The 15,906-nt window shown below is 42.9% G+C and overlaps 1 protein-coding gene across 9 annotated transcripts in view; it reads right to left on the reverse strand.

Moving 5' to 3' along the window:
• CHLSN (cholesin) overlaps positions 1 to 15,906 on the reverse strand; it is a 139,975-nt gene that overhangs the window by 22,837 nt on the left and 101,232 nt on the right. For all 9 annotated transcript variants that reach the window (XM_083585918.1, XM_083585917.1, XM_083585915.1 and 6 more), the window contains one exon: positions 4,797 to 4,984. In XM_083585918.1, the coding sequence (XP_083442044.1) occupies positions 4,797 to 4,984 (188 nt within the window). The remainder of the gene's footprint in view (positions 1 to 4,796; positions 4,985 to 15,906) is intronic.

Genomic DNA, 15,906 nt, shown 5'->3' on the forward strand with positions numbered 1-15,906 from the left:
GATTCTCATCTAAATAGTCATGCATGACTAAGTTCTTTCATTAATCTGCTCTTTATACTGCAGGTATTCACACTCCTTCAATTACAAGGTGTTATTAGCATCGGAAGTCACTTTAAGGTGTTTCCTTCAACCATGGAAATTTGTAATGACTATCCCATTATGTTATGAGTGATTTCCTGTTTAAAGTCTGCACTGAGAAAGGCAAGGAGTGATGCCCAGAGGATTGCCAGACGGTATGCCAATGATTATTGGCTAAAGCTGTGTCAGAGCATTCAACTCACTTGCAAAATGTATGAAGGCATGAAGAAAGCCTTTGGACCAACAGTCAGGAAAACCTGTCTGGAGAGATCATCACAGACTGCAGCAAGCAGATGAGCACTATCAAGAACAGCACTTGCAGAAAAACATGATTGCTGACACAGCAGTTGACAGCATCCAGACTCTGCCTGTCTTTGGAAGAGCTGGATGTCCCTCCCTTCCTTAACTATCAGGCAAGTGATAAAGCCCCAGGACAGGACAGAATCTCAAGTGAAGTGCTGAAAGCCAGCTTCAACTCCTCCCTCATGATGCACCTCCACGGCCTTCCCTTGCAATGCTGGGAAACAGGATCTGTGCCACAAGACAAGTGCGGCTCCAGCATTCTGGCCCTCTACAAGAACAAAGGTGACCACTATGACTGCAACAGCTACCGAAAAATCTCCCTGCTGAGTACTGTGGGGAAAGTCTTTGCCCATGTAGTTCTCAACAAATTACAGTTACTCACTGACAGGGTTTATCCTGAGTCACAAAGCCGGTTTAAAGCTCAGAGGTCAACAGTCAACTTGATATTCACACTGCGTCAGCTGCAGGAGAAATGCTGAGAGCAGAGTCGCCCCTTGTACATCACCTCCAAAGACTTGACAAAGGACTTTGACATCGTCAACCGAAAAGGACGCTTCATTACTCAATATGATAGGATGCCCACCTAAGCGCCACAAGATGGTTGTCCTTCCACAAGAACATGTGTAGCACCTTCCACTATGACAGCTCATCCTTGGATGCCTTCCCTATAAAAAGCAGTGTGGAACAGGGCTGTGTTTTCTCCAGAACAGCATGGGAGAATGTGATGCTAATGACCAATACCAAGATGAAGGTCTACCAGGCTTGAATGTTGAGCACACTGCTTCACTGTAGTGAGATGTGAGCAACTTACTCCTGCCAGCAGCAATGCTTTAATGCCCTCCACGTGTGCTGCGTCAGAAAGATTTTGGGCATCACATGGCAGGACAGAACCTCAAACAAAGCCCACATTCTCAACATGTTCATACTCAGCTACGTCTACGTTGGCTTTGTCATGTCCACAGGATGGAAGATGGCAGGATCCCCAAGGATGTGCTCTACGGGGAACTGGCTTCAGGCACCAGGTTCTTTGGCAGACCGACTCTGTGTTACAAAGATGTCTGCAAAAGTGACATGAAGACTGGCAACATTAACTCCCACCATGGGGAAATCCCTTAAAGACTACTACAGTACCCGGAGACAGTCAGGTGTGTATCCACAACAGTGACAAGAGGAAGAATGACTGCAGGGAGGAGCGCAGAAAGAATAAATGCCATGGATTTCTTCTTCTTCTTTGGCAATCACTCGTAGCCGAGTAAGATTGTCTTCCATAAACATAGTTTTAACAATGAGTCCATAAGTGACTGTGGAGGCCAATTCTGGACCCACATGTCCTTCCACAGTGGGGACATTGGTTCCTGGGTGGGAGTTGATCACAGTGTAGATTTGCCAAGCATGCCTTCCTCTTAGCACGTTTCTCCCTTGCATTCTGAGTTCGAGTGTCTTCAAAGCCCATGACACCTTTGGTAAAGGCTGTTCTCCAACTGGAGTGCTCACAGGCCAGTGTTTCCCTGTTGTCGGTGTTTATACTACATTTTTTTTAGATTTGCCTTGAGACAGTCTTTAAATCTCTTTTGTTGAGATACAGGTTTTTTGTTGCAGCTGTGGCATATAAAGGCGTTTGGTTGTGTTGATGCAGGTGTACAATGGCATTTTTTTTTTAATCGTGAAAATGTCATGGTACACCTGCATCAACACAACCAAATGCCTTTATATGCCACAGCTGCAACAAAACCCATCTCTCCCGTGTAGGTTTCTACAGCGACAGCAGGCACTGTAACTATCCAATTGTTTGACTTCACCCCCAAAGGTATACTCTTCCATTTTCTCCCAAGATGTAATGATGTCAGCCAATCCTAGTATGTTATGAGCAGTGTTAGAAATTGAGATATGAAAGCTAGGAGCTTTCTTATACCTAGGTTATTAGCACATCAGCGGAATGTCTAGTCGAGCTTTTTTATAACAAGAAAACAAAGCTGAAAAAGAATGAACTGCAGTTAAAATATTATGTTCATTTTTCATATGGTCTAGTCCTTCCCTGCCCACCCCCCTAATATTCTTAAGAGGGTCTCTTCTCCAGTCTTCAGAGAAAAGCTGGAAGTGGAGAGGCAGAAAAAGGTTCTCCCTTTCCTTCCACTCTGCAGTTTTAATCAGAAATCTTAGGTGCAGTACTGAGCCCCAGAACTCAGAAACTGCTCACGCTAATGAAATTCCCTGTCGCAAAATGCGCCTAAAAGAATGGGAGTTTCGAACACTGGTTATGAGTGATTTCCTGTTTAATGTCAGTTGAAAATTATACTCAAAATAGTCCTCAAAATAGGACTATATTCAAAATAGATAAAACATTGACTAAAAGAGGCCACAGTTTCATCCTTTATTCGTCAAACCTGACTGCTAATACTGCAGTAATCACTTACCGGTACATTCCAGAGTACTTTTTGAGCAGATGGCATATAACTTGCCCATCCAATTGCCATTTCAAACAATGGTGAAGAATCCCAGCTATGCTCCATATTGAGAATATTGCTGTCATTTTGCTATCACTCCATTATGAGGGTTATGTCACAAAAAACACATGTTCCCCAGCTTGGAAGGCAATTAATTTCCTCCCTCCACACTAAAAAGTTATAAGCAACCATTTAGCCTGCCTGTGTGTTCTAGTCCTCAGTACTGCTGGAGATCAGATACTGGAGCTATTTCAAGTGGTAACCTATATTTTGTAACATGCTAGCCTTCTGGATTTTAGAGTGGAAACTGGGTTGCTGTTGGGAAAAAATAAACACCACCTTTGTGTTTATCTGGGTCCTGTAATTGGCTGTAGCCTGTCATGGAAGCTTTTTACTTTTAACCACCCCCTCTCCCTTTTATCCCCTACTGGAATTTTAAGTTGTCGTCCCCCCCCACCCTGGCCCAATATCTAATTACAGTAAATCATTATTTGAAGTCTGGAACCACTCACTTACCCTGGCATATAATTATAAAACCCTGGTATTCAAATATAAGGCTTTGTTCTTCACCAAACTTTCTAAACTGTACAACCCTTTTAGCTCTTTTCTATCAACCAAATGTTATGAAATACTTTGCCTCGAATCATTAAAGCTGCATGACTTTAAGACACTTCATGCAATTTCAGTGCATACAGAAAAACAATGACTTATCTCCATTTAGTCATCTTATTAAATACAAAATATTTAACTGCACAAAGGTTGTGTGAATGTTCAAAGTGTGTGCTGCAACCGTTTTGGTTTATTGCTGCTTTGATATGTGTTTCTAAAGGTCTGGTTTAGGGTTTCTGATCTCTCTCTTTTTCTTCTCTTGCAAACCTCTTCTGGGATTCAAGGCACAAATAGTGTTGCCCACTTTTGCAGGAGGACGTCTGGCCTGAATATAATTGGTTTCGCCTGCTTTATGTCACCTTGTTATTGGATCAGTGCAGCCATGACGTTGCCTCCCTCCTAAGTACTATTCAGAAACTGAGAGCCAGCCTCCAGATTTACACCCTACCCCTTCCCATTCTCATTCCCTCTTGCGAGTGAATTGCCTCTTCTGCATTAACTGTGGTTAAGGAAAATGTCAGCACTCAACTTCCCTGCAGTTACTTGCTGAACAAGGGTTCCCACTCAATTTCAGACCATGTGTGTGCTACAACAACCATGTTGACACTAAGCAGATCTGTGGTTGGTCAGTACCTGGATGGGAGGCTACCTGTGCATCCTACAAATGCCAGCTTGAGAGTGGGAGACAACTATACAAAATAAACCAGGAATTTGGGAGGAGTAAATAGGCCGGGATCCATACACAGAACCAGTTCCATGAGCCCATGAGGGATTTAAATTTGCTTTTCTATAACGCAAGTCCCACTCCTCATACTGCCACATGGGACGCTGCTTTTGAAATTGCAAGAAGTTGTAGAAGTGGTTTGTGATACTGTGCACATGCATATGGGGTCACTGAGTTAAGAAAGCAAGCAAGCAAGCAAGCAAGCAAGCAAGCAAGCAAGCAAGCAAGAAAGCCATTTAGGAGAGCATAAGGAGACAATTTGTAACCCAATCATTCATTTTGTATCACTCTATGCATAGATTTTATATGCTCTTGTTGAAAGGACTGTCAGAAAGTCTGGCTTGCATCAGTCCCACACCAATTGAAGTAGGTCTCCCAATATTAACCTCAACTCTAAGAACTTGTACTTTAACCAACCTGTTGAAGTTATCACCATTTAAACCTAATCCTAAACTTCCTGGAAACAAGTTTCATTGAAATAACTGGAATTTGCCTCCATTTGGTGCTTCAGGAATAAAAATCAGTAACAAAATCAGATGACATACTCTGAACATTCACCCCAAAGGCACACTCCATTGTCTTCTGAGACAGATGGAAGCCAACAACTCTTGAGGAATCTTCAAAGCTATTGAACTTACCTAGTTAAATAGTTTAGTGCCAACTCTGATGGTGATGGTTTCTTAGGTTCTACTTTCTTAACTACGATCCCTTTTTCTCGCATTAATCTCTTTTCTTCCTTCTTGCGCTCTTTCTTCAGCTTTCTTTCCAACGTCCTCTTTTCCTCTGGAGAAAGTTCTTCATCTGTATCCTCCTCCGGTTTCTTTTCCTGAATAACCAAAGTACAATACTCAATCTACTGTTTACTAGAAAATGCTCCAGTTTCTATGTTGATAGACAGGGTGCATGTGAGGCAGTGGCGTAGCGTGGGTTGTCAGCACCCGGGGCAAGGCAAGTAATTTGTGCCCCCTAACCCGTGGATTTGCGCCCCCTAACCCGTGGATTTGCGCCCCCTAACCCTAACCCCCAGATGTTGCGCCCGGTGCGGCCGGCCCCCCCTGCACCCCCCACGCTACGCCACTGATGTGAGGGGAGGGCCTAAATGCTGGAGAAACGTCAGGGTAGGCTGTATAGTATCTGTTTATGAACAGCACACAGATACATATTTGTTCCCATCTTGTCAATGGAGGCAGAACCATCCACTGTCAGGAGACATCTTTACCTTATACAGCAATGCTCCCGTGTGCAGAATGAAAAGCAGCCATTCACTTATATGGGAGAAAAGAAAAGAGGTGCATATAGAGACACCACTGAGGTAAGTAAAACAAACCAGCTTCCTGCTCCTGGAGTAAGGGGTGAGTTTTGCTCACTCCACAGCCCACCTAATTCATTCCATCAAACTGAATTTTAATTATTTATTAAAAACTTAGCTATACAGTCAAACCTCGGTTCCCAAATGCCTCCGTTTTGGAATGTTTCAGCTCCCGAACACTGAAAACCCGGAAGTAAGTTTTCCAGTTTTCAAAAGTTTTTCGAAAGCCAAACGTCCGATGCAGCTTCCTCTTGAGTGCAAGAAGCTCCTGTAGCCAATCAGAACGGGCTTCTGGAACGAATTATGTTCAACAACTGAGGTTTGACTGAACTGCCTTCCACATTAAAATTATAACACAAATAAAAGAGAGACAATAGTCCAAGGCAGAGTTAAATCATAATCAGCACACTGTGACAGCCACTGAGAACTGAACAAGCTTTCATTTGCAAAACCCTACCTATTCACCTACAGTATCTTCACTGTGGTTTCCATTCCTTCCCATGATGCTACAGCGTGACAGCATTTTGCTTTCATGAAAGTGAGAGAGAACTTATGCCATAATAAACCTTTTAGTCTTTAACACAATACTCTTCGTGGCTTTTGCCGCACCTAGCACCTCTGCAAAATGAATGCTGAAAACCCTAGATGAGGCACGTCCAACATCCAACAGGTTGCAATCCACCATCCAATATAAAAAACTGGCAGTGATCTACCACACTCTCCCATGGTCATTCTTCAACTTAAACATATTATATTTAGCTGGGGAAACCCAGCCAGAGGGGCGGGGTATACATAATAAATTATGATTATACAAGAATAACAAATTATTACCCCCACACCAGCCCCTTCACAGGGCCGTTGGTGCACATGGGAAGCTAACATGCCCCAAAATGTCCACTTCCCCCTTTACCAGATGAAAAAGCGACGTGGGAAGGGGCAGCAGTGGCTTACTTTTGAATAAATGCAGCTAGGCTGGAGCTGGAAAGGTGGGGAAAGTTCAGCATCCATGCAGACCTAGGAGGGAGAGGGTTTTCTTTCCATGGGAACTGGCGGGAGGGGGGAGAGGGAGGAGAAACGTCATGGTCTCTCTCACACGCTGCCCTTCCCTCGGCTCCATTTCCTGGCTGGCCAGCTGACCGGGCACCTCCACAGCTGCAGCCTGTGCAGAGCCCGCACACCTCATTTTCGCCTCCCTGCCCAGGGTTGCGGCTTGCAGGGGGTGGAGGCAGGCACCTTGTGCCTTTCCCGGATGGCCAGCTGACTGGGCACCTCCGCAGCTGCAGCCCATGCAGAGCCCGCACACCTCAGCTTTGCCTCCCTGTCCGGGGCTGCAGCTTGCAGGAGACGGAGGCAGGAGCCTTGCGCCTGTCTGGGCTGGCCATCTGACTGGGCGTCGGGCAAAGCCGGTGGCTGAGCCAGGTGCTTGAAGCGGCCGTGATCGACCAAAATCCTCAAGTTATCCCCAAGTCCATCGTGGTCAACACATTGGACATACATGCCCTAGATAACTAAAATTAAATATTCATTTACAAATTAAAAATATTTTTACTTGGGTTACCCACATCAGTTTAGTGGTGCCCAAGGAAGATTTCATCTCATACATACATATATCTCACATACATTCGAAATAAAATTAGAAATAAAATAAAAACAAACAGATAGGCTTGCTTTGGTCATAACAGTAGAAAGCTAGCAGAATGTTTTCTCAGAATTAAATCCTACTGTGATTTAAGTGATATTTGCTTCTTATCAATTTTGTTTCTTTATTTAGAATAATTATATCACAAGCAAAAACAATAAAATGCAGCAATGCAAAGAGCAAATACACATACAAAAAGCATTAAAAGCATGAAACCACCTGTCAACACCTCCATGCTGTTAGGATTCAACCTTCATTCAGCTCATTATCAGTTCTAAGCACCTGGACCACCTCACCTGACTCAGCTGACAATGAGAAACAGGGACAAATGCCACCAGCACATTTACTGCACATCACTATAAATCTTCTAATGACCCCACCCTGAGGTTTCACAGAGATGTTAAAAAGCATGGGAGAACTGAAAGCTTACAGGACCCTGCAGCACAAACGTTGAGCAGACGTCTTTGAATTCTGCTTTCTGAAATCAACCTTTAGGTACGAGTGGAACCACCATAACGCTGTGCCTCCAATTCCCACCTCATCTCACTGTACATGCTGCACTGCATTCATCAATTTAGGATTAATTTCGTTGTTTAGGATATCAATTTAGGATTAATTTCAATAACCGTATGTGTCGCTTGTGTGTCCAATGATACTTTGGTGTGACAAATTTTCAGAGAAGCATGTGACTGTCTCACACAAAAGGCCTCACCTCTCTAGGAAGCATGTTTTAGGGTTCATGTGTGAAGTAGACACACTTGCACAAATGTAACATGATGTCCATGATTTAACTTCACAGTGTGAATTGAACAAGGCATCCAGGCTTGATAGTATTCCTCCATCTGTACTAAAAGAGAATTTGAGTCGACAGGTGCCCCTTTTAGCATCATTTTACACGTTGTATGTTAAGATGAGCTGTGCTCCCCATATATCATAAGGCAATTGTAATGTTTATGGGGTGGGGGGGAGAGATATGGAAGTAAGAAGTTGAAAGTCTTGGAGATGAATAAATTGGCTCCAGACCAAGCCATACAGTTGTAGATCACTGTTTCTTTTTGTACCATCATGCAGCAGAGTACTCCAATCAAAGTGGCGGAGGCGTTAACCTTTCTATGCTTTTGATTTAGTTCCAAGGAATTTGTTATGTGTAAAGCTGGAGGCCCTGTCTATTCACAAGAGGCCTTTGTTTTGAATTTGGAAAATGTCTAGTCAAACTGAAATGTAGGTTCACTGTGGACAAGTGAGAACCTCTTTGATCCAATTTCAACTACAAGAAGAGTATATCAAGGATGTGTGTTTTCTCCACTTCTGTTCACTCTTTTAAAAGTGATATTTTACTTTAGCAATTGTCCACTTTTGTTAAACTAACAGTGGTTTCCACAAACACTGAGCTCTAGTTTTTTTAAGGCCAACTCTGTTATCCGGTTGCTGATTGGAGCTGCAATCTGGATTAAAGATGCTGGGCCATATGTGGATGCCGTGCAGGCACTCATCCTCTGGTCTATTCTTGGTGTTCTTAAAGGAGTTGGGGCTTCAGCTTTTTATTTGTAAGTTGGATTTCAACCAGTGAGCTCTAGCGCTCATTACCCTGAACCTTTCGATTTGATTATACTGTAACACATTCTTTTGGCCAACTATGCTTTGCATCAATGAAAGCTGCTTTGGAACAAGATATATGCATTGGGCTTTTCACCTGAGGCTTTGATAATAATGGGTGCTAATCACGCTAAAATTGGGGATTTAGACCTCCAAAATATTTGATATCCAGCAAATATGCCTGCTCCCTGTTAATAATTTAATCCAATTGTGGGATTAAATTGACAAAATACTTAATAGAATCATAGAGTTGGAAGGATCATCTAGTCCAACTACTGCAATGCAGGAATCTCAGCCACAGCATCCATGACAAATGGCCATCCAACCTCTGATGAAAAACCTCCAAGAAAAGAGAGTCCAGAACCTCCCAAGGGAAACCAATCCACTGTCAAACAGCTCTTACTACTTTTTCCTGATGTTTTGTCAGAATCACCTTTCTTGTAACTTGAAGCCATTGGTTTGAATCCTAGCCTACAGAGCAAGAGAAAACAAGCTTGCTCCATCTTCCATGTGATAGCCCTTTAGATATTTGAAGATGGCTATCCTATCTCCTCTCCGTTTCCTCTTTTTCAGGCTAAACATACCCAGACCCTTGATCAGCTTTGTTGCCCTCCTCTGCACACGTTCCAGCTTGTCAACATTCTTCTTAAACTGTGGTGCCAAGAATGGATACAGTATTCCAGGTATGGTCTGACCAAGGCAGAATAGAGTGGTACTATTACTTCCTTTGATCTGGACACTACTGTTGATGTCACTTAAAATAACATTTCCTTTTTTGCTGTTACATCACACTGTTGTCTCACATTAAGCTTGTGGTCCACCAAGACCCCTAGATCCTTTTCACATGTACTACTGACAAACTGGGTGTACCCAGTCTTATTTTTGTGCAGCTGATTATTTCTGCCTAAGTATAGAACCTTACATTTGTCCCTACTGAAATTCATTTTGTTAGCTCAGGCCCAGTTCTCCAATCTGTTAATGTTATTTTGAATTCTGATTCTGTCTTCTGCAGAATTAGCTACCCCTCTCAGTTTGGTGTCATCTGCAAATTTGATCAGCATCCCCCTAATTCCTTCATCCAAGTAGTTTATAAAGACATTGAACAACAATGGAGACAGGACAGAACCCTGCGGCACCCCACTTGTCAAGTCAGAAATTAGGATCTACAGGGGAGGCTCTTCTTTGCTTTCTGATAGTGGTGGAGGACTGAATGGCTAGGATGGCAAGAGGTCCTTCTTTTGTGGCTGAGCCCAAACAGCGGCATCCCCTTCTCTAGGAAGTTCAGTTGGCCCCTACTCTTAATCATCTCTTATTTGGTCAAAATGTTTGTTCTGACATGTCAGGTTGCGTGTTTTTAATAGACTAGCATCATTTTTTTAAAAAGGGTTTTGATCTGCTGCTTTGTGTGTTTTTTAAAGCTTTTATGGCTGTATTGATTTTTTGTTTGTTTGTTTCTTGTGGATATTTTTGAAAGTTGCAAGCTGCCCTGAGCACCACAACTGCAAAAAAGGCAGAGGACACCTTTTCTAAATAACTCAGTTTCCCACATTCCATTTCTAAGGGTACACAAAAAAAAAACCACACACTTCAGCCTCCTGATTGGAGGTTATGACTAATGCCCTACACACACCCTACCTGTAGCTACTGTAGCAACCCTCGCTGTAAATCTTGAGTACAAGCAGGAAAAACAAGACGATGCCCATTCCTTTTAGAATTGATTAGATGTCAGATACCTTGTTCCTGAGCCTGGCTGGATGTTAACCCAGCTTCTTAGTGCTAAATGTTCACTCTGCTTTCACCCGTGTCCCACCTCCTCAGTTTGTTACAGCGCAACTTTCAAAGATATGGGGGAAAGAGACATTTTTAAATAAATAACTGAACAGAGGTCAAAAGCATGACACAAAGATTCACCCGTCACATGTTGCACAGGGAGATGATAAAACATCTGAGGTCAAAGCCACACTGAGATCAAAGTCCACAGGAGTTTCACCACTGGCTTACCTGATATTAGGGTTGATTGTAAGCATCAAAAACAGGGGAAGCAATTGTTGGCAGAATAACTGAATAATAACTGAAGATGGGGGTGGAATCAAGATCTCAAATAAAAGTAAGGAAATAATTGTATCACAGGATGCAGAATGTTCATACAATAAGCCATTGTTTAGGGAACGCTATTTAACGAAACAAGAACCAAGTGGGTGTGGGGAGGGAACAGCAAGAAGTTTGCTTATTGCCAAACTGTTTCTTAAAGATTATTTTAACAGCTAGACACACTTGACTTAAGTCTTCTTTGTGGAACAATCTAATTGTTTGTATTTGCCTCAACTGCAAAGCGTTTGAATTAAAATGAGACTAATTCCTTCATGAGAATGTATTTGATAACATAGGCCTTCCTTCTCTCCACTACAATATATGCTTATCACTTCTCTCCCTCCTCCACATTCCTCACATTATCAAAAATCTCTTTATTTGCAGTCCTCCTCTGTTCCCCCCCTCCCGCAGTGGGAAACAACCAAAACTATACAAGCAACTGTTGTTCTGTAGCAAGACCCCAGGAGAACACCGACCCTTGTAAACACCTCCATTTGGAAGATATGGTAATCACATCCCTATATCTATACAAGCTATGTGCTGTTCTCCCTTGTCATGGGGCTTTCCCAAGTGAGTAAAGGATTCCTTCATCCAGGTAACCTCCAAGGGAACAGCCAGTATTCCAACTACATTAAAGCAAGACCTACAAAACTTTCAGATTCAAGCCTCCTAGCGCATGTATTTAAGAGAATGTGAAATATTTTTATAACTTTTCAAGCACCACTAATTGCTCTGTGCCTTCTGCTCTTAATGATACCCTCATCCACTTTTCTGCATATTGTGGAATATTATTATTGTATTTAATTCAGTAATATACAGTTCTAGGTTGGCCTGGTAGACTGTTTCCCCACAATTTAAGGCTTTGGTAGAGAGTGACGACAAGGGGGTCTCTTTCCACAAAAGTGAAGATTGTAGCTGAATTCAGGGCTGAGCCAGCCTTTTTTTCTGAGATGCATTTATCCAAAACCCCGGGAGAGTATCTGCAACAGTGGTTCAGAAAATATGGGCTTTTTTACAGGTACACATAGCAGCAGTTATACTGTAACCAAATAAAGCAAATAACAAAATGTAAGATAGAATAACAATAAAATAAATATACAAAGGTAGAAAAGAATGACCAGAGTTTTGGCAGTCAATGCCAAAACACTGGACTAGCTCCAGAAAGTTCCAAGACAAGGCTCTGCACAGGTGTCCACACAGAAGCTTAAAGCTTAAAAAAAAAAAAACCAAAACAACAACAAGGGAGAGGACAAAAAAAAAATATGGGCAGGTGAGTTTAAAACTCAGCAAGTGGCAACTTTTGGATTATTGGAGCAAGAAGTACTAATTCCTTCCTATCAGACATCTAGCACTACTGCACAAATGAAGCTGTTGGATTTGGAAAAGGGTGGCTTGCTAGAGGCCATAATAAATAATGGCATAAGCATTAGCTCAGTAATTCTTACAATAACTCTGCAAAGTAGGTATTATCATCCTAGATGGAGGAAGTAGAGATTGAGAGAAAGTGGCTACTCAAGAGAGTTCTTGGCTGAGGCAAGATGCAAATTGTGGATTTCCTGAACAGTACAGTGGTACCTTGGGTTAAGTACTTAATTTGTTCTGGAGGTCCGTTCTTAACCTGAAATTTTTCTTAACCTGAAGCACCACTTTAGTTAATGGGGCCTCCTGCTGCTGCCGTGCCGCTGGAGCACAATTTCTGTTCTCCTCCTGAAGCAAGGTTCTTGACCCAAGGTAATATTTCTGGGTTAGCAGAGTCTGTAACCTGAAGCGTATGTAACCTGGAGCGTATGTAACCCGAGGTACCACTGTATATCAGAATCTTGGTCTACTACATAAGCCAGCTTTTAGGTTAAAAAGGTAAAGGGACGCCTGACCATTAGGTCCAGTTGTGACCGACTCTGGGGTTGCGGCGCTCATCTCGCTTTACTGGCCAAGGGAGCCGGCATACAGCTTCCGGGACATGTGGCCAGCATGACTAAGCCACTTCTGGCGAACCAGAACAGCACACGGAAACGTCGTTTTCCTTCCCGCAGGAGCGGTACCTATTTATCTACCTGCACTTTGACATGCTTTCGAACTGCTAGATTGGCAGGGACCGAGCGACGGGAGCTCACCCCGTCGCGGGGATTCGAACCACCGACCTTCTGATCGGCAAGTCCTAGGCTCTGTGATTTAACCCACAGCGCCACCCACGTCCCTAGCTTTTAGATTACGCTACTGCAATACTTTCTCCCACTTTTATTGGGCTCACATAAAACATCCTCTTAAGGCTGCATCAATCAGTAACTAATTAGGAACTTGATGTGGAATTTTCCAGGGAAGGTTCCTACAGTTTACCTGAGCAAGAAGAACAATCTTTACTGCTGTGAAAGCTCGCAAAGGGCCTACGTGGGCTTTCAAACTAAGACGTATGCCTATGAAGAAGTGGCAAGAAAGTCATTATGGAGTGCACACTAGGAGAGCATAAGTGTGAGGGGAGGAAGCATACTTCTGAGAATAGATGGACAATATGGGTAGCTATTGGACAGGACTATTAGAAGCATCAAAACAGTGGGCTATGCTTGTCTCTAAGGCCTAGGGCCAGTCCTACAAATATTGCTTACTCCTTATTTTGGAATACAGCCTCTTCAGAGAATAACAGAACAGATTGTGCTGCATTATTTCTATGATCTGCCTTTGCGAATTAGCCACAAACTTTGCACCACCATTCCAAATTAGACTTTGACTAGGTAATAACCCCGTAGACTCACAGCAACTACAAACATGCAAAACACACACACCAAATAGCAACTCTGAGTCACATATGCAAGGATTTTTAAACTGCTATGCCAAGTACTGCTTGCAAACTGCTTGGGATTCACCAGTTACAACGAAGGGCCCTAACCATAGCAGGCCTTTAAGGAGTCTAAGATGAGAAAACAGTGAATTTAGAAAGCTGGATTTTATAGATACAGAACAGGTAAGGCTTGAGGAATAGAATTAGCATACTGCTAAAAGGTGCAAAGAAACTTATGAAGCTAGGTCAAATCCCCACGACGGGGTGAGCTCCCGTCGTTCGGTCCCAGCTGCTGCCAACCTAGCAGTTCGAAAGCACCCCTAAGTGCAAGTAGATAAATAGGGACTGCTTTATAGCGGGAAGGTAAACGGCGTTTCCATGTGCGGCGCTGGTGCTGGCTCGCCAGCTGCAGCTTCGTCACGCTGGCCACATGACCCGGAAGTGTCTTCGGACGGCGCCGGCTCACGGCCTCTTGAGCGAGATGAGCGCGCAACCCTAGAGTCGGTCACGACTGGCCCTGACGGGAAGGGGTACTTTACCTTTACCTTAAAAGCATGGCTATTTAAAAAGGCCTTTGGCTGATTATTTTTATGCTTTATCTTTTGATGTTTTCTTACTTTGCTTTCCCCCCCATGTTAATATTTTAATGGGGACTGTTATTTATTTCAATATTGTTGTCATATATGGATTTGTTATCCACCTTGAGTCTCATACTGTACATAAGTAAAATAAAACTATTCTTCAGAAGAGGAGCACAGAATGAATAAGAAACTGAAAACTGTGAAATATCTAAGAAAGAATACACTGCAAACACCCTTAAGGAAATACTATTGACTACTGTGAATTTTTTATGGCAAATGACAATATGATGAGATTGTGAAAGAAAATAAATAAATGAAAAATTCATTGCCCTGCACTTAGTTCAAAGAATACTGATGTTCATTCTATACAGTGCCTGAATATAGATTACCAGGTGCTAGCTCATCAAAATGTGCTAAGATGATGCTCACCTGGTAAGCCTTTTTCATATTTGTCCATAAGCAGTCTCCATCCACTTATTAAAGACAAGACAAGAAAACATTTGAGCTATTCCCTTCCTTCCCCTGAGTCCCATAAATGGATGGGAATGCAATACTCCAGCTAAAATACAGAACAGCTGAACAGAAGTCCAAACAGTTTTGCCAAATTATGCAGATCTCAAGGTGGTATATTAATGATGAAAGGCTCACTGATAATTAACTAACTGAGGCTCTGCCAAAGAACTGCCCCACCGCCATACAAATCAAATCAAGACAATTAAAACTAGAGACAGTGCAAAACGCCATGTGTATGTGGAGTTCAGAATACAAACCCCTGAAATGGCCCCATTTCAAGTTAGGACCAGGCTCCTTTGGGCTAGGCTGATTCAAAATGGGATCTCCACTTCTTCATCCTTGCAGCTATAAAACTGTCCCCTGACAGCAAAGCCCACCAAAGGGGAGAGAGCCGTGCTTTGGGGGAAAGAGAAAACAAATGGTGGGGTGAGCTCACCACCTCAGAGAGAACCCTCATCACCATCTGTTGCCACCACACCTTGGGTGGGACTTTTGGGGAATAGGAGGCAACATTCCACCCACTTGTGCTCAAAAACCCCTCAAAAAATGTTTTGTCTTTTACCAAAATACCTGAAAACCCCACATATTTTTAGAGATGTCCTGGGGTGTGTGCACTGATACGTTACTGATTATAACCATGATAAGTAATCATGTTCCATATATTTACTACACTGTTGTTAATTCATAAAGAGTTTCAGGTGATACTTAATGTTAGTCATACTCAGAGCAGATCCACTGAATTACCGTATTTTTCGCTCTATAACACGCATCTGACCATAACACGCATGTAGTTTTTAGAGGAGGAAAACAAGGAAAAAATATTCTAAACGAAACAGTGGATGTATGATTTTTATGGTTCATGCTGTGGCCACAGACATGTGATCTGACAGTGAGTTTGGGGTAGCCCAATGCAAAAATCCTGAGGATCCATGTGGATCCATGCTTTGTAACGTTTTTGCGCCATTGCGGCCCCATGAAACAGTGGGTGCGTGTGTGTTTTTTGGTGCAGGCTATAGCCATGGAAATGCTATGTGATCTGATGGTGAATTTGGGGTGACCCAGTGCAAAAATCCTGAGGATCCATGTGGATCCATGCTTTGTAACCACGTTTTAAGTGGGGAGGGAAGGAAAAGAACTCAAGGGACAAGGAGCACGCGTGGGGTGTGTGGAGAAGGAGCTTTTCTGCGAGCTGAGCGGGGGGGGGGGGAAGAGCACTGTTGCTTTAAAGGTATACTTAAGGTAT

Source organism: Podarcis filfolensis, assembly GCF_964270895.1.
Source record: "Podarcis filfolensis genome assembly, chromosome: 14".
In the NCBI taxonomy this organism is placed as follows: Eukaryota; Metazoa; Chordata; class Lepidosauria; order Squamata; family Lacertidae; genus Podarcis; species Podarcis filfolensis.